The 22636-nt window shown below is 57.1% G+C and overlaps 1 protein-coding gene across 3 annotated transcripts in view; it reads left to right on the top strand.

The window, feature by feature from the left end:
* TBC1D22A (TBC1 domain family member 22A) overlaps nucleotides 1-22636 on the top strand; it is a 334160-nt gene that overhangs the window by 217527 nt on the left and 93997 nt on the right. For 2 of the 3 annotated variants that reach the window (XM_038550204.1, XM_038550203.1), the window contains exon 11: nucleotides 21256-21383. The exons of the other annotated variant lie outside the window; for it this stretch is intronic. In XM_038550204.1, coding sequence (XP_038406132.1) covers nucleotides 21256-21383 — 128 coding nt within the window. The remainder of the gene's footprint in view (nucleotides 1-21255; nucleotides 21384-22636) is intronic. 3 annotated transcript variants of the gene reach the window in all.

The raw sequence follows: 22636 nt of genomic DNA, 5'->3' as shown, positions 1-22636 counted from the left end.
CATCCTGGCTTGTGACTGAACACAGAGAGCCGTCCCCGCTCTCTGCCACGTGGGGGCCCAGCAGTGTCCTGTGGGCTCAGAGTCCTGCCTGTCCCCGCCTGCACCCCAGGATTGCCTCGGGGAGCCACAGCCTGCAGCTGTGCCATGGTGATGCCCACCCTTGGATCCCTGTCCCCAACCTTCACGTGGTTCCTCTTGGGACACCTGGCCAGCATCCTGTGCGTCCTGGTGCCCCACCTCCCTGTCATTCTGTGAGGACACAGGAGGTCAGAAACTCTAAAGTGCCATCTTTAAATAAAAAGCGGGTCCCTCCTCCTGGTTTGAGCCTGTGCCTGGGTTGTCATCCAGAATTCCTAGTAGCCAGCACGATGCCCAGCATGCAGATTGTGCCCATTCCCCATTGGTGTGTTGGTGGATTGATGGGTAAAGTGTTTACTGTGGTGTCCTGCACACGAGGGCTCCCATGGTATTTAAGGCTTTGAACTGCTTCACTCTGGTCTGAAGATGAAGCTCTCCATTAGAGAGAGCATCAGGGGCAGCGGGTTCAAGCAGTCCCTGAGTGGGTTATCCCAGTCTCTAGGCGTTTATTTACCCTGCTGCTCTCCTCCGTGGCTTCTGTTCTGCCTGAGGCTCTCCAGGCCTCATCCTTCTGCCCTTTAATCCCTGGAAGGGGTGATCTGGTGTGTGGACAGCCTCCATAATTTGTGCCCGCTCGACCCCTACTAACTGCTGTGTAATTGGTAGAAGTGACAGGAAAACACCGGGCGTGCAGTGCTAATGACTGGGTAGGTGTTGACTGCCGCGTGGCTGTCCCCCCAGCTGACTGAGCTGGGCCGTTTACACACTGTGACCTGCTGGTCCCTGGGATTTATTGATTTCTCCCACTAACTGACCATCCCGCTGGCTGCAGGGACAGTGCTTTCTCCTTGGAGGAGCCTCAGTCTGGAGTGACAGTCTTTGGATATACTTCCCACCATTCCCAAAGGAGGTGGCACCTACCAGAGCTCTGAAATACCGAGCTCCACCGTGACACAAGGGAGCTGAGTGCCCCAGTGACTCAGGGGTCCCGGAGCTCCTCAGCCCTGCGGCTGTTGTAGCCTGAGGCTGACACGGTGCTGGACGTCTTCTGCTCTGCTGTTGCCCGCACCAACCAGCCACTACCCTGGAAGCCAGGAACGAGGTCCCAGGGCCCTCCCACTGTCACCTCGGGGCCTTGGGGTCAGGCCCGTAGCCCTTCCTGCCACCTCCCAGGCCAGAGCAATGTGTCAGGAGAGTGGGGCTGTAGCCTTATCACTTGGGGACCTTCCGTGACCCCCTCTGGCTTCCTGCTCTGTCTCTAGGCCTTGCTGCCTCCCTGACCCTCTGTGTTTTCCTCCTAATTTAAGCTTATTTTCAGGTGGTCCCCCCAAATAGGTAGAGAGGGATTTATTTTTTTACAAACAAGCAACATCTCTCCTCCCACATTTGGACTGCGGGATCCCAAGAGGCTGTTGGAGCTACTGGCCTGCGGGTAGAGCCACACCTAAATCCCCTGCAGGACAGAGGGGTCAGCTGAGTTTTTAAGACTTTACTTGATGTGTGTGGATGGGTTTTGACCGCTGAGGACGTTCTGTCCTATATCAGTAGACAGGACAGTAACAGTTGCTCTGGGAGTTCTTTCTTCCAGGCCTGCACTTAGCATGGAGTCATGCGAGACTCTATTTGGAGGATGGAGGGGAGAGGCCCTCTGAGGTCATCTGGCCACCACTGCCCAGCCCACTTTACAGCCTCTGGAGGCTGTTGCTCTCGTGTTGGCCAGGCTACGGCAGGGTGGGCCAGGGAGGCCCCTACAACTGTGCTTTCAGCTCACAGGGCAGCCCTGGCCGGGCGGATGTGCCAGCATCAGGGATGCTGTCTGCCTGTGACTCCCCCAGAACCAGTCGGAGATGCTAGAGCTGGAGCGCCCACACCGTGATTAGCAGTGATTCAGCTGCTCAAGTGGGCAGCGTGTTTACACTGGGAAGTGGTGATGGCCATCTAGTGTGTCATGAAACGCAAGCACGTGAGGCCTTCTGAGCCCGTGATTTAGATGTTTTTCTCCTTAATGATGGTATCTTTGTGACCCTGCATCCTGAGATTGATGATCAGGGTTATTGCCAAACTGAGACTAGTTAATTACATTGTAAGTAGAAACTTCCAAATAAAGTGATTCTCCTTGACCTTAAGAAGAAAAAACTGGTCTTGGCTTTGAATGTAGGCCATCAAATCTGGTGTTGAAATGATTCCCCAAAGTCATTTTCGTTCGTGGCTACAGGTTGCTGGAGAATGTGAGTGGTTTTATCTCCCTCACCATCAAGCACCAGCGTCCCTCTTAAAACCAGGACAGAGGCAGCCTTGCAGCTGGACATGTCCATGCCGGGCTGGCTGGAAGGGGACAGTTTATATCAGCGGAGGTCACCTTCCCTGCCAGTAAGCCCTTGGCTCTCATGAAAGACAGTGGAGCACTTCTCGTCTTTACTGTTGGCGGCCTGCCGTGTCCTCCATGCCCCAGCCTCTGGGCCCCGTGTGGGCACCCCTGCATGGCACCATGCTTCCCCATGCTTTGCTCCCTCTCAGCCTCCACCCTGTCACCGCACAGGGGACAGGGCAGGCGGAGGATGGGCCCGCAGCTCTTCTCTAAGATTAGACCTCCTGCCCTCTGCTGGGTCCCTCCGTCTGACCCCTGCTTTCACATCTGTGCAGGTAAATGTCCTGTGTCCGGGTTCTAGGGCAGGATGGGGAAGGGCAGGGGCATGCAGGCATGGGACCGTCCCGCTGCTTCTTGAAGACTCTGTGGGGAGCCCACCTCTCCAGACGTCCACAGAGCTGCCGTTTCTGGGTTGAAGGCTTGTTGGGTGCAGAATTCCTTCCTGGCTTTGTGCCGTGCGGGCGTGGGCTTGAGCTTTTCAGCTCCTCTGGGGAGACACCACTTGTCTGTTTTTGTCTAGTTTCTCAGATTTTTCTTGTCCCTTCTCTTGTACTTGCATTTTGCCCAGTTCGGTCACTCTGTGAGGCATTGAGGAGGGGAGAGGGCAGGTGCTGGAAATACCTCTGATGGTCTCTTAGCCATCCTGCCCTAGGATGGAGTCCCCGAGGCAGCAGTGCCCATGCTCTCTAGGGACATGGCCTGTGAATGTGCTCGTACAGCTGACCCCAGGTCCAGCCCGGGTGTGTGCCCTCCGAGGGCTCGCTGTGCCCTCAGCTCTTCCTGGCTCCCCAGACTGCTGAGCAGCACACGCTCCATAGGCCCTGTATTCCTATGGCGGTCCTGGTGTCTGCACTTGACCATCAGGGAAGCAGGCTGAGAGCATCGAGTCTGGGTCACAGCGATGGTGGGGAACCCTTTTGTGCTGCCCCGAGGCCAGGGCTTATCGACACCCTGTGCATGCGTGCACATGTGTGTGACCACTCCAGGCTCTGGTTGCTGTGGTGTGAGGTGTCCCCCCCACCTCCCCTCCACGGAGGCTAAGGGTCAGATATGAGGCTAAGGGTGAGAGCCTGTGCAAAGGGTGTGGGCAGCTGGCTCCCCGGGTGCTCAGGACCTGCCCCATGGTCATATGCTGGCACAGAGCATATGAGCCCGTAGGTTCTCCCCCGTAACTTGATGGTGCCACGTCTGCAGGAACACTGGGGATGCAGCAGGTTGTCGTGTGGCCGAGGCGGGACATGGGGTGGGAGCTGCTGTCACACAGTCTGTCCTCTGTATCCAGTGACACCATGTGACTAGACATAGGGCTGAGGGTGCTGAGGGAGCCCAGAGGCGGTTCCCCCACGGCCGGCTCTGAGTGTCCGCCCCCCACGCCCGGCTCTTCATCTGGTCTGCATTTCCAGAACAGTTAAAGCTTGGTGTTTCTGTTTCGATGAGTGAATTATAGAGGTGTGAGAATCCAGGGCCCGCCCCCTTATGCACTTGGATGCTTCCCTCCTAATTGCAAGGAAACCCGCGATTCAGCTTGAATCTGTAATTTCCCACTTGATCTTCCTGGAGGTCTTTCTGCTTCGCCCCTGTGTGCAGAAACAGCTTCAGCAGGAGGTGTCTCTTGTCTCGCGGCTGCCCTGGTACAGTCATTCCGGTTAAGCAAAGCTTTCTGTGCACTGCCGACGAGGGCCTTTCTGCCATCTGCTTCCTGAGGACGGCAGCCAGAGAGATCTGCTGGGATGGGGAGGTGGCAGCCGGGCAGGACAAGAGGCCTTGTTCCTCAGGGCGGCCTGGCCCCGGAGCACGCTGGGTGTGTGGCCGTAACCCTCGTCTGTGTAGCTGGGTGGCCAGGCCAGCCACTGAGGACTGTCCTCTTCCTCCTCCCATCTTTTTGTGGAGGGCAGCCTCTGCTTACCTGCCCCGCAGGTGCCTGCAGCCCCCTGCCTGGCCTCCCAAGCCTCTGGCGGGCCCTCCACACTTCGGGAGCCCCCAGGTGGACAGAGCAGCGACGGGCCGAGTGAAGGCGCCTGCCACATACTCCCTGCTTCTGCCCTGCCTGCCTCCCGTGAGCCCACCACCTCCAGGTAGCACTAGGCTTCTCTAGCTCGTTAAAATTGTGTGAGCTGGCGCCCCTGTGCTCTGGTCCCGGGAGCCTCGAGGGGAAGCCCCGGGCACTTGCTGGCCCATCAGCCAGCCTGGTCTGAGCAGCCTGGACTCTGGTGTGGGTGCTGGCATCCTGGCGGCAGATGCCTGCTGTTTAACCACCCAGGTCCCCGACCTCGCTGTGGTCACCCTGTGGCTGGCCAGCTCACACCTGAGGCGCCCTTGGGTGGATGCTTGAGGAAGCTGCCTTCACCATACCTGCCGTTGAGTATTTGGATGTCCTTGCCTTAGTTTACCCATGTGTTCCCTGAGAGAACGGGCCTCACCGTGTGCTTATCCTGAGGGCCAGGCCAGGAGAGGCTGTACCTGCAGAGAGCACCTGTTGCCCAGACTGCAAGTGTCCATGGAAGGTTCCAGAACTCTGTTGCCCCATCCTCTAGATGTCTTCAGGAGCACAGTGCAGCACTGCCCTTGCATTTATGAAGCAGGTACCCCCTGAGCTTGTCCTTTGCCCATTGCCTTGGCTCCATTCAGCTGCACCCTGAGGCCCTCTGATGCGGAGCTGGCTCTGCCCCAGTTACAGCTGGCTCTGTTTCCTGCTCACTGTTTCCTTGCTGGGGAGCCTGGGGCCGAGGCCTCCAGGCGTCAGGCCATGGCTCCATGGTGGCCCTGGGCTGTGCTCAGCAGTGCCGGCCCTGGGTGGGCCTCTGCCTCACTCCTGCCCTGTGTCCCCAGCATTTCTCTTGGACCCCTGCTTCCATATCCCTGCACCTGAGTGAGTGGCAGGCATCCTGAGGCCCAGGCTTCTTCTCAGAGGCAGGGACCTTAAGGACACACAGCAGTGGCAGGCTTTGAGCTGACACTGTCCTCTAGAAAAAACAGACCAGCAAGAACCCTGGGAAATGATTTCAAGAAGGAGGAGGTTTTCTTTTTCTGTTGTTTGTGCTCCAAGAAATGGATGAGGAGCACTTGGGAAGGCTTGTGCCCAGAAAAACAGGGTGGGGTAGGAAGTCACCTCTTGTGCAACGTGGTATGCAGACGCCATTGCACAGACCCTGTATGCAGACCTGGCATGCAGACCCCCTGACCCTGGCGTGCCGACCCTGGTGTGCAGACCCTGTATGCAGACCTGGCGTGCAGACCGCCCCCCCCCCCCCAACCCCGGCGTGCAGACTCTGGCGCGCAGACCCTGTATGTAGACCTGGTATGCAGGCCTGGTGTGCAGGCCCCTTGACCCCGGCATGCCAACCCCAGTGTGCAGACCCCCCGACCCCAGCATGCCAACCCTGGTGTGCAGAACCCCTGCCCCTGGTGCACAGACCCTGTATGCAGACCCCAGCATGCAGACCCCCTGACCCTGGTGTGCAGACCCTGGTGTGCAGATCCCCCGACCCCGACGTGCAGACCCTGGTTTGCAGACCCTGTATGCAGACCTGGCGTGCAGACTGGCGTGCAGACCCCCCAACCCTGGCGTGCGGACCCCGGCGTGCAGACTCTGGCGCGCAGACCCTGTATGCAGGCCTGGCATGCAGGCCCCCTGACCCCGGCGTGCCAAGCCCAGCGTGCAAACCCCCCAACCCCAGCATGCCAACCCTGGCGTGCAGACCCTCCGACCCCAGCATGCCAACCCCAGCGTGCAGACCCCCCGACCCAGACGTGCAGACCCTGTATACAAACCCTGGCATGCAGGCCCGGCGTGCAGACCCCCGACCCTGGTGTGCCAATCCCGGTGTGCAGACCCTGTATGCAGACCTTGGCATGCAGACCTGGTGTGCAGACCTTCCGACCCTAGCATGCTGACCCCGGCATGATGACCCCGGCATGATGACCCCGGCATGCAGACTCTGGCATGCAGACACTATATGCAGACCAGACCCTAGTGTGCAGACCCCAGTGTGCAGACTCTGGGGTGCCGCTGCATCTCAGCTCAGGGGGTGCTGGGTGCTATGGGTCCTCCTGGGGTACGAAGAGAGTGTGCAGGGTGGGGCCTGGAGGGTGATGGAAGGACAGCAGGGTTTTACTCCTGGATCCTTCAGTATATTTCCTCTAAATAGGAGCCTTCTCTCCTCTCCTCTCCTCTCCTCTCCTCTCCTCTCCTCTCCTCTCCACTCCACTCCACTCCACTCCACTCCACTCCACTATAGCGCTCCCACCAAAGCCAGGAAACTGACCTTGATGGAAGTATTGGCATCTCGCCTGCGGACCCTGTCCAGGTGTCACTGCTCATCCCCAATCCCGTGCTGCCTTCACTTATCTTTTCTCTCCTGGGACAGACTTGGCCTTGCTTTGTGTTTTATGACTTCACTGTTTTTGAAGTGTGTACATTCAGGTTTTATTGTTGTTTTGTTTTCTTGCCAGAATGTCTGTTAATTTGGGCTTATCTGTTGCTTCCTGGTGCTGAGATTCAGATTTTGGCAGGAATCCACAGACCTGTGTCTGTGTCCTCCTCAAGGATCTGCTGGGGACACGCAGAGCAGGCTGCCTTGTTGCTGGTTCACTTTGATTGTGGGCTGAGGAGTGTCTGGCAGGCTTCTGTGCTGCGAGCCAGTACTTTTGTTCGTGTTGAGAAGTGTCCTGTGAGGAGACCCAGATGGAGAGCTGTCCTGCCATGCTCAGGCCTCTCACGCTGCTTTGGGCACCTGCGGGTCACCATGTTGTCGGGGGCAGTCGCTCCTGGGGTTTGTTAATGTACCCACTTTCCTGCATTTGTTGGTCGCTTTCCTGCTGGAGGTAAAAGCTTTCCCCTTTCTCCTGTGTATTTGTGTGTCTGAGCTTGGGGAGTCCTGTGTTTTTCACAAGGTTACAAATCTTTCCTAAAATTAATCATTCTTATGCTCAGTTTCTCAGCTTGGTACAGGAGGTCCTTGTGGGAATGTTCCCCCGAAAAGAAGGGGACAGTGGAGTGGCTCTGGAGTGGGACACCACATTTTGTGTAAGAGCCCCGTGAGCGTGTCTGCAGATCATGGGGGGTGGTCCTGGGGCACCCTGGGTGCTCCCCAAGAGCCTGGACGGACGGGGTCTGTGGTCGGCTTCCTCGGCGTAGCCGCGTCTCCTGAGAGGCAGGTAGGGGTGGGCTGTGGGCACCCCCCTCTGCCCATAGCTGCTTTTCTGGGGCAGGGGGTGTTGGTGCACAGAGAATGAGGCAAGTGACCGTTCACGCTCTGGGTTACAGATAAGAAAGCAAAGGGTAAATTGCATTAAGTTGAGGCAGTTACGGGAAGCGAGCGGTTCTCCATTATCTGGGGTGGGTTTTCAGTGCCAGAAGCAGGAACAGATTCCTTCCATCAGGGAGGGGGAAAGGACCTTCCGTATGATGATGATGGATGATAGACCCTCCCTGGAAACTCATCATTTTAAACTGTGTTCTGGTTATTTTTTAAAAAACGGTATGGAAGCAAAGTGCTTGGTGAACTTTGGTCTGCTTGTTTTACATCCGCTAACGTTCTTTTCACAAGTTCACGGCATGATACCTTGGCAGCCGTGGGGTTGCTCGTAAATACTCAAACAGAACAGAACAGGAGCAGCCCGTGAGGCACTGGCGTATCCAGGCGGAAAATCAGCCCCCGACGCCAGAATCAGACTGTTGTCCACACGTCCCTGCTTCCCGCAGACTGCCGGGTGCTGGGCTGGGGGTGGGCAGCAAGCTGTGTCCAGCGCCCTTGCTGGGAGGCTCCGGTGCTGGGCAGGCCTGACGGGGCGCACCCCGGGGGCCTGTGCTGTCTGCTCCCAGGCACAGTGACGAGAGCCGGGCAGGGGCCGCTGTGGCTGGTGGTCCCACCCGTGTGGCTCGTGCAGCTCCCGGCTTCCCTGCCCTGGTATTCTGGCTGCAGTCACAGGCTCCTCCCATCGGTGGAGGAGGGTGGTTTGGGCAAGTGGCCTCATCCCAGGCCAGGCCGGGGAGTGCTGCTCATGTCACCTCCCAGCAGCTGTCACGCCTTGGTTCCAGTTCTGGCCTTCATTCAGTGATCTCCATGAATGTGTGAAGACTCTGGGTCTGCTGTTGTGATAGAAGATTGGGACACGTAGTGAGCGTCCACTTCATGAGGCGCTGAGCACCCTATGAGGTATGGCAGAGATTAGGCCCCGGTCCTAGACGTGCCTGAACTAGGACACAGATGGGTGCAGCTTGGCAGCGTGCCTCCGTGTCTCCTGCGTGTGGGCTCTCATGGCCACAGACAGCTCTGGTGGTGGGCTGTGGAGAGGGAGGTGAGAGTCCTGTGGCTCTCGGGCCCCGCTCGCTCCCTTGACTTGTGCACGTGGCACACTCAGGTATGTCTCCTCTGTCCCCTCCCTTCTCCTCCGGGCTGTACCTCTTCCCTGCCAGCAAGACCAGTCTGGGTGCTCTGCTAGCGTCCCAGGCCGAGGCAGAGGGGCCCAGGCGGAGCAGGACTGGTGACAGTCCCGTTGACTGCCCTCATTGGCCTGGTCTGTGCCCTGCTCTCCTGGCACGTCCTTTCTAATGCGGGGAGGGAGCCCTGTGGCTGTGTTAGCCCTCAGAGTGGCCGCCCAGTGAGCTGCGTGCCTGGGCCACGGTCCCTCATCTTCCCCGAGTTTTGGGGGACCCGCTGTTCCTGCAGCCCGATCTTAGACTGAGGGGCCTCTGGTTTGGGCCATGGACTTCACACAATTCAGCAGGTGTCTGTGAAATGTGCTCCGTATGCAAGGTCCTGGGTGTATGGGAATGAATTAGAGCCCTTTGTTGGGGAGCTCTTATCCAATGAGACAGCAGACTGAGGGGATGACAGTGCAGCCAGCTTCTCTGGTTAGCCCCACGGAGTCAGAGGCGACAGTCGGGGAAGGCTTTGCAGAAGACCGACAGTGGCTCTGAGTCTCGTGTGGGTGTTTGCTGTGGTGACTGAGGGAATGGTGGTGTGAAGTGGCAGGACCATTTTGGGACCTGTGGGTGGTTGTGTGAGCAGCGGGGGCAGTGTGGGGGGCCGTGGGGGAGATGGTGGGGATGGGTGTGCTGGGGCAGGCTGGTGTGGGCCTGGGGTGTAAATGGGGTGGGGTGTGCTGGGACAGGCTGGCCAGGCCTGGAGAGCCGGGGGAGATGGTGAGGACGGGGTGTGCTGGGGCAGGCTGGCAGGGCCTGGGGTGTAGACGGGGTGGGGTGTGCTGGGGCAGGCTGGCAAGGGCCTGGAGACCCCATCTGTGCATTTCCCCCTAGCCCAGTACTCAGAGACATGACATCAGGACGCAGCCATGGTCAGAGAATTTGGGCCCTAGAAATCCTTGTTCCCAGGGAGCCTGTTCCTCGATGTTGAGTGTACCACTGATGTGGGAGGAGAAGGAAGGGGCCTGGTCAGGACCCTGGCACCTTCATGAGAGCTGTTGACAGGTTTTAGGTGGTAGAGAATGTCATTAGGACCTGTCAGGATGTGTGGGAATGCCGGGCGTTGATTGAGTTGTTATGACCTGTTACGCTGTCCTCCCAGTATGTGCTCGATTGCGTCCTGTTCCCTTCAAATGTATACTACAGATTATAAACTAGTAATTTTTAAAGTTTTTGAGTGAGACTACATGTACTCTACAATTTTTTTTCTAGGTAAGAGTGCAAGCCAGAATAAAGATGTGCTCATATGTGTGGTTCAGTTTTATTATCTTTATTACATACTCGTGTCTGTGTCCAAAGGTGTAGAAAGAAATGCCTTCTTTCCCTCAAAAACAAGTCAATTCCCTCAACTAGATTCTGCTCTTTGGTAATGGTTTATGATGAGGAGAATATCAGAGTCCTAGAACTTGATTTGGAAAGATGCTTTTCATCCATCCCATCCATCTTTCTCTTCTTTTTCTTTTCTTTTTAAAGATTTTGTTTATTTATTCATGTGAGATACACAGAGGCATAGATGGAGGGAGAAGCAGGCTCCCTGTGGGGAGCCTGATGAGGGACTCGACCCCAGGACCCCAGGATCACGCCCTGAGCCAAAGGCAGACGCTCAATCACTGAGCTCCCCATGTGTCTCTCCCTTTACTTCTTGATTAGCCTCCTGCAGTTCATTCTGTCTCCCCCGATCCATCTGCTCACCCAGCCTTCAACCATCCATCCATCCATCCATCCATCCATCCATCCATCCATCCCTCATTTGTCTGTCCACCCATCAAGGTATCCATTGATCAGTGCATCTGTCCATCTATCCATGCATCCATCCTTTCCACTTTCATGGAAAACTTACTGTCTTGCCCTTTCAGTCCTGGGTGTTGAAAAAAATCGAAGGAACCCAGTCAATAATGATCTCACAGTTTAATGGGCGAGATGGCTGTGCTGACCATCAAGGCCACGAATGTGCTGTCCATCTTCTCCCGGAAGTCTGCAGGCGGCTCGGTGGGCTCAGCTTCTGGTGGAGGTCAGCAAGGCTTCAGGAGGGCAGTGGTGCTTGCACTGAGTCTCGACCGTGGGCAGGCACAGACCTGCTTGCCAGCCCAGGCGTGGGAATCGCAGGTCGTGGTCTGAACTCAGATGGGTATTTTCGTGCAGTGTTCTCAGTTTTAAAATATGCCATGGTGGAAGGAACACTTCTGGGGAAGCTCCTCATCTTCAACTTCCTTGCAGATTTGGGTCGCGTTAGGGCTCTCTTCTTGCTGATGAGACAACCTGCAAACGGTGTATCTGAGCCATGTGCTTGTTTAGCTCAGAGTTTATTTTTTCTCTGCTTTCTGTCTCATTTGAAAAAGGGCATTGCCTCTTGGTTTGGTGGTGTAGGTCTAGCAGAGCCTTCCTTAGCTCTCCTGGCTCCTGGCTACGGCTGGAGTTGCGGGCAGCCCAGGCCTTTCTCTTCCCCACCCGCTGGAAAGGGGAGCACAGGGGCTGGCGTGTCATAGGCTCACATGGTTTGCTCCTGCCAAAGCAGATGCAGGGAGTGAACATGCAGGATGGGCCCTCTGGTGACTCTCAGTCTCTCCTGCTGGTATCCACTCTGCTGCTGGGTTTGGGTGAGTCCTTGGCTCCATGGAGATGGGGTGACGGGCTATCTGTCCCGTGATTATATTACAGCATCTGAGACTCCATTTTAGCAGAAGACCTAGAGATTCCGACTATTCCTGGAGCAGGCTGCCATGCCGGAGGAGCTCACGTGGCCAGGACATGGGGATGGCCTCCAGCTGATGGCCAGCAGAGGGCTGGGGCCCTCGGGCATTCACCGGCAGGGGACTGAGTTCTTTCAACACCCTGAATTAACTTGGAGGTGAGCGCTTCTCAGTCCAGACTCTGGAGGAGAGTGCAGCCTTGACTGCAGCTTTGCAAAGCCCCAAGCGGTGGACCCAGCAAGGTCCTGTCTGGACTCAGAGCCACGGGGGAAATAACAGATTCATGATGATCATTTGTTATATGGAATCAGAAAATGAATCCAGTGGACGAAGGACAGCTGATGCCCGAGAGCCCCCCTCTTTTCCCCACCTCACTGGGAATGAGAGCCCATCTCCCTCACTCCAGCAGGGCTCTGCTGGCCACCATCACAGGTACAGTTCCTGTTGCACCCCTGTCGGTGGGCTCGGCGAGCCCCGAGAGACCCCCACCCGCATCCCCGGGGGCTTACTGCTGCCTCAGCTGCAGACCAGGCCAGGCCCACCCCGCCAGCCCATCAGATCTCAGGACTTCAGTTAGGACCCCTCATCAGTGTCCTCACCATGTCCCCATCTAGACGCTTGTATGGGTGTTGGGTGGGATGGAGCCAGAAGCCAGGCCACCTCTGGCTCCCATCCACCTGGTCGGCGTCCAGCCACCTTTTCTGGTGCCTGGGCCACTGCTGCTGAGCACGTGCGCATGGCAGGCTGTCCGTGCCTCTGCGCTCTGGGTGCCCGGGGAAGTCGCTCTGTCATCTGCGTTCTTTTCTAATAAATCAGGTTGGTTGTTGCTTCCTGATACGAACACAGGCGTTTGTTGAGAAGCTCATGAGCACATCTGCGAAGTGAGAATGATTTAACGCCTCGTCGCTCCAATTCTGGGTAGCTCTAGAAGAGCTTGTATTTTAGATAATGTTACTGTCAAAAAAATATGCCTTAATACCTCTCTAAAGATGGGAAGATAGTGTGTCGTGGTGTCAGATACACACTGTTTTCTCACATCCTGTCGGGAGCCCTAACCTCACTCCCCGCCTGTGTGCAGGCTGGGTCCCCAGGGTGCGGGTGGCGTCTGTGCCCCAGGGCCCTGGAGGGACTGCACTCGGACCGCTCCCTGACACTGTGCAGTGACCGTGTTAGGCTCTCCTGCTCAGGATCGGTTAGCAGCCTTGTGGGGTGACCCACCTTCACCCGTGCCCTTGTGCAGCATCTAAGAAGAGAGCAGTCCCATGGCATGACCTTGATGTTAAAGCCAGCCTTGGAGCAGTTATTTTGGGAGAATATATTTGCAGTTTAGCCTCTGCCCTAATGTCTTTCTGGATCACAGCCTCAGGGCCATTTGATGGTGGCAGGAGTATTCTGTTTGTACCCCAAGTGGGTATGTAGTTCTGCCGCTCACCCCTCGGAGGTGATGTCACACCCCACAGGTTAAGGGCTGGCTCAGTTCTCCACCAGACTGCCCCACTTCAGACGGCAGCTGTCCCTCCATGGTCCCCAGGCTGCTGGCACTTCTGACCCAGTAGCCATAAATTCAGCAGTTCCCGTGGCTTCCTTAGGTTCAGCAATCGGCTAGAAGGGCTCCCAGAGCTCTGGAAAGCATTATGCTGTGATTGTGGTTTTATTGTGAAAGGTACAGATAAGGAAGACCCAGCAAAAGAAGAGAGGCGTAGGATGAGATTGGGTGGGGTCTGGGCATTTGCCACCCCCCCATGGAGTCAGGCCATGTTGCCCCACCCACCCACCCATCCAAGTGTTCACCACCAGCTGGGAAGGTCTCCCGGGTCTGTGTGTCCAGAGTGTGTTGGCTTTCTTCATGTGGGCGCCATTGGGTCGTGGGGCCCATGTTGGTCTCAGTCTCCAGCTCCTCTCTTCTCCCTGACAGCTGGCAGCCGAGGGTCCCACCTAGTCTCCATCCCGACCCTGCTGAGGGGTGCACTCACCAGAACCTCTCTTGTTAGCATCACAGGGACAGTCTGCCCTGGGGGATGTCTGAGGACTTAGAGCTTCCCTCCCAGGAAGGGGGCAAGGCCAGCCCCCCGAGGGAACCAGGAGGCCCCTCTGACCAGGCACATGGTCCAGAGTCTGCAAAATGGTGCATCTGCAGTGTTTGACGTTACAGAGGTACTTCTCGGAAGCTGGCTTTGTTGGTTCTCACTGACCTTCTGTGTGCTGCTCCTGGCTCGTGAAGCAGGAGGAAGGTGTGGAATGTCCCCCTGTGGGGCCCGCGTGGTGCCCTGGGTTCTTGGCATAGGATGGAGGTGAGGGGTTGGGATTTGTCTCTTTATGCCGTCAGCACATTCCTAAAATGGTGTTAAATTGTCTCAATAAATCTCACTTCCTATTGATTTCCATTACAATTTCCATGGCAAAAAAAATTTTTTTTTGAAGACATTGTAGTGATCCTTATTGAAATGCAACAAGGTTGCATTGATGGTTTCCTGATGAAGCACATGGTGTAGCAATATTGATCAGCTGCCATTGATAGTACACCTACCGTGGGACAGATTTGCCCTCACCAAGTCCCCCTTGTGCACCTGTGCTGTGGGGCTGGCCCCGGGAGGCCCTTCCTGGCATCCTCTGCGCCCTCTGGCCACACACAGGGCCGTGGCTCTCCCCTCTTGTTGGCTGCTGCTATGCCAGGAACTTTGCAGAGAGTGTTATGAGGCAGCAGGCTTCTCAGGGGAGGGCCTCAGGGCACTGGGAGCCTCCAAGAACTTTCCAGAAGCAGACCTGGGATTTGAACCCAGGCTCTCCTGATTCTACACCTGAGGTCTTAGCACTCTTCCTTAGGGTCTGGCCCAGGCTCCCCTGCTGCCCAAGGGAGAAGACAGGCCAGCAGCCCAGATTCAGGCCACTGCCTCCTCCCTGCCCCTGGTGTGGGGCTGGCAAGACCGTTTGTCTGCAGGGATTTGTCGGGAGTGTCCTGTGCTTCGAGGGTGGAATCACAGGTGCTGGTTTCTGCTCTGTCTCCTTACTTCCCCTGTGTATCCACCCCCGTCCCCTTCCAGCTCAGACCCTCCATCCCTGTGGGGGCCTCTGTGGGGTCTGTAATGGGGAGCCCTAGGCCTCCCTGTCATGGAGCTGGCTGGGACAGGCCCACTCCTGCCGCTCTCCGACTCGGCCCCTTCCTCCTGGCCGTGCCCCTGTGCCCCCGACACAGCGAGGGTCCTCGGGCCCGTGGATGCATGTGGGCCCTGCCTCCCTATGGGGCCTGCCTTTTCCAGCCGCAGTGTTAACATACACCAGGCTTGCAAACCCTGAGCGTGGGTGGGCCCAGACACAGGGCTTCTCAGCTGCGGAGAGGCCCACGTTCACTGTCAGGTGGCCCTTGTTTTGTTCCTTTTTTATCTCCTTGCCTGATAGAGAATTGAAATCTTCCTTCCAAATCAAAGCCTATTCATACCGTGCCCGGCAGAGGTGTGGTGTATTCATGTCTGTTCTCAGCTTTGTGGAGGGGCTCTGCACGGCGCTCTTTGTCAGGTACCTAAGTGTGAGCACTTACCTTACTCTTTGGGCAAATAAATCTAAGTAGTGTCTGCAGGGCAGACAGTGTGTGTTTTTTTATGCCAAGTCAATGGGATCCTTGTTTTTGTCCTCTTTAGCATAAATCCTGGACACAGTGTGTTTGCATAATGTATTTTTATTTTTAATCAAGAAGACAAGATGTTTCAGCAGAATTTTCAATCTGTAGATCTGCTGTTTAAAGTACTGAGAAAAGGGTCCGGCAAATATTTTGGCGGCCTCTGTGCATGCCAGCATGACGGCCACCTTCTGGGGACACCGTGACGATGGCAGTGCCCTGGCTTGCCATGGAGGGTTTTGTGAAAAAAAAAAACAAAACTTTTCAACGTGAAAGATGACAATACTTACATCTGCCCACTCATTCGTACGTACACTCTTATTTCCAGGGAAACAGGAAATTCCAAATTCAGAATTATTGCTAACCAAATTACCTTCATCAGCGAAAGAGCATCTGCTCACAATTACTTATCAAATAGGAAAAATGAAGCTTTTCAGCATATATGTTTGCAGCCCTGACGTCTATAAATTGAAAGTAATGTGCCGAGTTTAGTCCATTTTTCTACGCGTTCCAGACAGGATGCAGCCCTGCCAGGAGTCCCACCCAACCAGGAGGAGGGTTGGGAGGGCGGGCAGTGGGTCCACTTTGTCACTCTCCACCACTTCCTCCCAGAGAAGCCACCTTGGCAGGAGCGATGCTGTGCTGGTGGTGGGACCGTGGCTCCTGCGGGTCTGAGCCATCGGGGGTGGCTGGGGGGGGGGGCGGCCTCGGGGTGCCTCCTCTCAGCTCATGCCTGGGGCTTAGAGCCCCGCCACAGGGGCAGGGAGGGGACTGGCCTTCTCAGTGCCGCCCAGGGCCTCCGAGGCCCACACCTGGCAGAGAGAAGGCTGGGCGTGCAGGGCTGCTTATTCTGATGAAGCAGATAAATGTGAGACTCGAGGTTGAATTTTCTCTCCTCTCGGCTGCTGAGCTATTGGAGGGCAGGCCGCAGGCCTCATTTGCCTGGTAGTGTCCTCTCCCAGGCAGCCAGGTATGTGGGGGTGGGAGGAGGCTGGTAAATCCTCCCGGGAAGAGCGATAGATGAGGAGCCTTTGCTCTGGAAGGACATTGCCTGTGTCCTTGTGGGATCAGCAGGGCGTCGGGTTTCTGGTCATTCTTGATGTCTCTGCCTCCCCACACGGGCAGTGGGCAGTCGCTGTGCCCTGGAGCTGGTACCCAGAGACACAGGGCAAGGCCGCGCACCCACCTGGCAGTGCAGGCCTCACTTTAGGACACGGGGAGGGGCAGCCCTGAGTCCCGCATCCAGTCCACTGCCGCCTGGCTTGCATCGGGACATTTGACCCAGCCTGCCTCACTGCACAGGCACAGGGTGGGCGTGCCCCCGGGTCAGGGTCCTGCAGGCCTCACCCCTTCAGGAAGGGTGCGGGTCATCACGCTTGGCTAGGATGGGCCCCCCTGGCCAGGCCTAGGACAGGGGCTGCCTCTGTCTGCATCCCGGGGGAGAGGTGGGAACTTGCCTGGTACCTCTGCTCCTGCGACTTCACGTGGAACTCACTGTAGAAGAGAAAGGGTTAATCTTTATGGTTTCTTGGGTCACTTCAGTGGTAGATGTTCCAGAAATATGTGTTTAATTTTTCAAATCTGTGCGCTTGCCAGTTTACATTAGAAAGGTGACTCATGCCTCCCAGGCACGTTTTCAGAGCTGTTTCCCCAGTTTGTAAACTGGTGACCTTCTCCTACACGGGCTGGAAGCACTACAGCCGCGCGTGGGCCTGCTTGGGGAGGCAGAGGCCGTTCTGTCCTTAAGTCCTGTGGGCAGCTCGTCTCCCAGCTTTCTGTCCTGCCACGTCCTGAGAACCTCCAGTTCTGGCCATCGTCTCCCTCAGCGTGGTGCCCAGCACTGCCTGCACGCCAGGCAATGGAGTCCCCGGCCCGCAGGAGGCCAGGGTCCGGGGGAAGACCCACTGCTGGTACCCCAGGGAGAGCCTGGGTGACGGCCTCCCTCAGTGGCCTGATGCTCCCTCAGCAAATAGCCCGTGGTGTCCCGCGCAGGAGCAGAGGGTGTGGAGCAGTGTGCAGCGGCCCCTGAAAACATAACGTGAATCCACGTCGGTAAACTCAGAGTTAGTCTTTCCTTCCCAACCGTTAACCCCGTGACCGACCCACTGCTGTCTCTGATGGCGTCGGGGTGGTGCCGTGGCCACAAGGATGACTTGACTGGGATAGGTGGGCCGGCCGCTGTGCCTCAGGAGGCCCCGGGTTGCTGACCTGCTGTAGCGCTGGGGCCTGTCCTGCTCTGGTGGACGAGCCACTGGCATGGCCCAGCTGTCTCTGTAGAGCAGCAGGCCGGGGTGACTGGCGGGGCCAGGAGCCACCAGCGGGGACCAGGAGCTAGTGGGGCCAGGAGCCACCAGTGGGGCCAGAAGCCGCCAGTGGGGGCCAGGAGCCACCAGCGGGGCCAGGAGCCGCCGGCAGGGACCAGGAGCCACCAGCAGGGACCAGGAGCTGGTGGGGCCAGGAGCCACCGGTGGGGCCAGGAGCCACCGGCAGGACCAACCTGTCCCGGGAGCTGCCCATCCTGGGAGCCACCCTGTGTCGGCCTCCCTTCTTCCCGGGCCGTTGTCGGGCGGTGGTCCCGTCTGCCCAGTGTCGACCCTCTTCCTGCTGGTCTTCTCCATGCTGCCAACTGTATACTTTTTCTATGTGAAGGAGGCTTCTTCAGTAAAATCAGAAATTCTCTAAACTGCTGTTTTCTAGGGTTCTCATATTTGAATTTCAGGCTAACTGGAGCGCCTGAGTCCGTGCCCTGGGTGGTGGTGGAGGCTGGCCGTCAGCCGGTGGGGCTTCTGCCCTTGGCAGCAGTCAGGCCTGGATGGAAGGGCCACTCAGGGCCCTTGGAGCTCTCATGAGCTTTGGTTTCAGAGCTGAGGATAATTGCAGGCTAGAAATCATTCTTCAGTTCTTTACAAAGAACACAGTGTCCCGCCGCGTTGCTGAGAACGCTCCTTGGTGTTGACTGCGGGAGCAGAGGCGGAGGGGAGGCTGGGTGGTTGGGGCTGTATCCGTGCCCGGTGTGGTCACAGGGTCCTCCGTGCAGTTGCACGCTCCTGCCCCCCTCCTGCCCTCGCTCAGGCGCCTCGCAGACCCTTGCCAGGCGCCTGGTGTGTGCCGGGGCAGGGGGCACAGAGGTGACTGGCCCCCAGTACCTGCCCCAGGCCGGGCATGCACCCTCAGCCGTGAAGGCCAGGTGCCACGGGAGATGCTTTTCTCCGGGTGTTCGTAGCAGCAAGGAGAGGGACAGGCTGACCGCACGGGCAGCTTCAGAGATCTCCCCCAGTGTTTGGCCGTGAGTGGCGCTGCGCCGGAACGGCTGAGGAGGCCCAGGGGAGGGCCCGGTGGTTGGTTGGGCATTGAAGGGGTGTCGTCAGCCACCCGAGGGAAACTCCCTGTGGGGCGTGTTGGGAGTCTGGGGGCTGAGGACGAGGTGCATTCTGAGGCTTTCCAGTTGTATCTGTGGACCAGTGTTTCTCAAACCGTGGGCCATTGATGGGACCCTCAGGACATCTGGAGAGAAACCCCCTCGTGGCTTTAAGCGCTCCCGAGCTGACGGCTAGGGACACGGGGAGAGGATTGCCCTCTCCTGTCTGGGGGCTCTTGTCCATGAAAAGCTGTGACTCATTTCTGCTGGGGAGGCCCTGCCTAGTGCCACGCCGTTGACTGCTGGCCACTTTATCCTCCGCTCGAGTGAGTGGAAACTTCTCTTTGGTGGTGAAATTAAGTTTTTAAAAAATTAATTGTATTTAATAAAATATAAGCTGATGAGAAGAACATGGTTAAAAAGACCAGTGAGGCACCACCTGTGGGTTGTGCCTGCCCTGTCCTATGCACAGAACTTCTAGAACAGAGACCCCATGTGTGAGGGTAGAGTCCTGGTGTCTGTCCTCTGTCCCCTGGGGTGCCTGCAAAGGTTCCCAGTACATCAGAATCTTCTGGAGACCTGACTGAACACAGACTCAGACCCCCCGCCCCCGAAAGACTGTGATCAGGAAAGTTGAGATGAGCCTCAGAACCTATGTTCTCAGCCCCTGAGATGCGGGTGCTGCGCAGCTTGGTGTGGGGACCACCGAAGTCAGCCCCTGTGGCCCCGCTCGTCAGGCCAGCCCACCCCTGAGCTGGCCTTGTGCTCCCCGGGTCCCAGAGGTCGCTCAGACCTGAACTCCTTGAGGGCCTCCAGCCTGCGCTCACCTGGGCCCTGGGCCCCCAGGGCAGGGGGCCAGGCCCTTGTCTGCAGGCCGAGGACTCAGGATGGAGCTCAGAGGGGCCCAGGATGAAGAGGACTTTCCGTTGAAAGCTTAGGTTCTATCTTAAAAGCCAACGATGACGATTGACTTCATTTCATACTGCATATTTATTTGCTTTACTGTAAGAATGGCTTTGAGATTTCTCAGGGTGACCTGTTCTTACTGCCCTAGCGTGGCCCCATACGCTTCCTGCTGACGCCAGCCCTGATAGCGCCTGGCTCCCCAGTTCACACGCCATCCCAGCCCCTTGTCCACAGAAATGTTCTCCTCCTTAGGCTTTCACGGGGGAGGACAAGTGGGATTGGTAATGTAGAAACGCAGGGGTCTTCCTTCGAACCTGCATGGGCTTGGTCAATGCCCCCTCCCAGCATGTGAATCGCCCCTCCTGGGAGAGGGGCCCCTGCCCTTAGGAGCTGAATACTGGGGTGAGCAAACCCCAGCCGGAGGAGCCTCCCTCTCTGCCTGCTTCCTGGCCTCCGCACCCTGGGCCCAGCCTGCCCTGTGCTGCGCCTGGAGCCCTCGGACCCAGATTTGTCCCGGAAGAGGCAGCATGTGGCCAGGGCCTCTGGGGTCTTCCACAGCCTAGTCCTGCCAGCCCCTCCCTGGCACCTTGCTCCCAGCTGGCTGCAAGGGCTCAATCATCAGCCTGTGCGGTTCTTCTCACCCCTGAGTAGTCACTCACTGTCTTGTTGGGATTGTTCTTCAGGGTGTTGCTGGGTCTGCTGTACTGCGTGGCTCAGCTGTTCCCCCACACCCAGCCCGCATGTGTCCTGCCCCGCCGGCCACACGAGGGTGCCCAGGCGTGTTTGTTGCACAGCCAGGGACAGCAGTGGCTTGGGGTGGGATGTCGTAGCAGAGCCAGTGAAGGAACTGGCTCCACGTGCGAGAACCAGAGCCGTCCGGAACTTTTCTGTGGCCAGCCTCCCCCTCCTGTAGGCAAGAGCTCCTCCCAGCCAAGAACTCATGCTTCAGCCACAGTGCCTGTCTGCAAGGTGCAGAGGGTCTCAGGACAGGGTCCTCCCACCCCTCGTACCCCCACCCCATACTTAGTGCTTAGGAAAGCCTTGTTGCTGCAGTGCTGCAAGTTACCAGGAACACGAGTGAAAACAAACCAGTAAGCAGCAAAACACTAACACTTATTTATTTGTTAGTTCTAGAACTTTTTTGGGGAGAGCTGGAAAATGTATGAACTTTTTTCAGGGTCACTTCTCAGGGCTGGTTACAGGGGAAGGTAATAAGCCCCAGAGAGAAGGAAAACGTATGCGGAAAAAGTGCTTTTAGCAGCTCTTGGTGGGCCCTGATTGAGGAGTCTGCATGGAGGGTTCCAGTTCCCAGGCAGGACCCGTTTGGCAATATTTGCTTGTCCTGTGAAATCGCACGGGTGCTTCCCAGGCCACTTGGAGCAGATCTTTATGGGGCAGAATGTTGGGAAGTCACAGGGCCACCATGAGCCCCAGAATCTTTGCTCCCTGCAGTGGCACCTCCAGGGTCCACAGACTGTGCAGCTTCATGGAGCTCTGGAGCCTCCCTGCAGAGAGGCCTGGGTGGGGAGCACGAGGTCCAAGCTGCGGAGTTGCTGCTTGTCACAACGGGGTGGGGAGGCATCCTTGGGGTCACATGCACATGACCCGGGAGCCACCCTTGCCGCTGTGACTGTCACGGCACCCCCGCTGCTCACTTTCCCCGAGGAAGAGTCTATCTGCACTCTTCTAATAAGGATGACTTCTCCGGCCCCTTGGGGACGTTGCTTGGGCATCAGGCGGTTGGAGTGGGTGGTTCCAGGGCGGCCCCCGGGGGCTCTCCCTCACAGCCTGGGGGTCTCTGTTTGTCTCATGCAGAGCAAGTCCACCGGCACCTGGACCAGCACGAGGTGAGGTACCTGCAGTTCGCCTTCCGCTGGATGAACAACCTGCTGATGCGGGAAGTGCCCCTCCACTGCACCATCCGCCTGTGGGACACCTACCAGGTGAGCTGCCCGCACCTCGCCCTGCCCCCGCTCGCTGCCTCCTGCCACCGGCCTCTTCCCGCTTGGCGTCTGCTCGGGCACAGGTGGTTGTTCCGAAGTCCTTTTCTGGTGTCCTTGTCCCGAGTAGACAGAACCGCGAGGAAGACCCTCCTGTAATTGTGTTTGTAGCTGTGTTTTGTTCCGATGGTGCCGAGACAGCATCCTTGCCAGGGTCCCGGGGTGCAGTGGGGAGGCTTGTAAGTCGGCTTACGTCTGTGCTGCGGCTGCCACAAACATTCACACTCAGGACTCACACGTTGTCTGTTTTGAGTCACTTATAATAAAGATTTTTTTTTTAAGTCACTGACAGATTCAGTGCGATATGAAATTTTCTCTCCACCGATTTTGGTGAAATTCATTTCTTCAGGAGATTGAGTTTTCTGGAACAAACCACCTTTGTTCCCTTGAGTGTCCCATTGCTTATTCTAGCACCTTTTCATTTTGCTGGAGATGTTTGCTGAAGCTGAGGCCGCCCTGCGGGGCTTACACGCCTGCTTTTCATCGTCACTCACAGAGAGCAGGAGCCTCCGTGGGACCTGGAGTGGAGTCCAGGGGAGGCTGGTTCTTGGCTCTGAGAGGCAGGTTTTTACTCCACCGAGCGCTGGCCCCTCATGGGCCCTGGACCAGGAAAGGGGGTGCACAGCAGCTGCCGAGTAGGGAGGCGGGAGGCCCTGTAGAGCGGGTCCTACCTATCCCTCTCCTTCCCTCCATGGAAGGAGCCTTGGTTTGCATCCTGCCGGTGGGATAGGAGTTCCAGCTGATCTCTGGAGCTCCAGCTGTTCCTGGCCCGGCGGCCGCTGCGTCTGACTCTGTGCTTAGCGTCACGGTAGTCTGCTAGAGCAGCACCCCAGAGTTCTGATCCTGCGGGAGGGAGGTCCTTGTGTCCCGCATGGACTCGGGGTGCTTCGTGCTTCTGACGTCCAGTGCTCTGACTTGGCTTTCTGTTTTTGTGGCTTGCTTATTCTGATAATGCTCACTGCAGAAATTTTGACGACTCATGTTGCTTGCATCCAGATCCCCCACTTTGTTTTGCTTCTTTGGGTACTTGGCAGTTACAGAATTTCTGGCCACTGACGTTTGCTGGGACATAAAGCCTTCCCTGGGCTGTTTGGTGAACGTGGCCGTCAGCCTGGTGCTATTAACCGGGTCTCAGTAGCATTGTAGGAAACAGACTTAATATCCCGTGACATGGGAACGCTCTCCATTTGTGATGG

This window comes from Canis lupus, chromosome 10 (genome assembly GCF_011100685.1).
Source record: "Canis lupus familiaris isolate Mischka breed German Shepherd chromosome 10, alternate assembly UU_Cfam_GSD_1.0, whole genome shotgun sequence".
NCBI lineage: Eukaryota > Metazoa > Chordata > Mammalia > Carnivora > Canidae > Canis > Canis lupus.
Note: the sequence above shows the minus strand (reverse complement) of the source record. Positions and strands in the feature narration are given on the sequence as shown.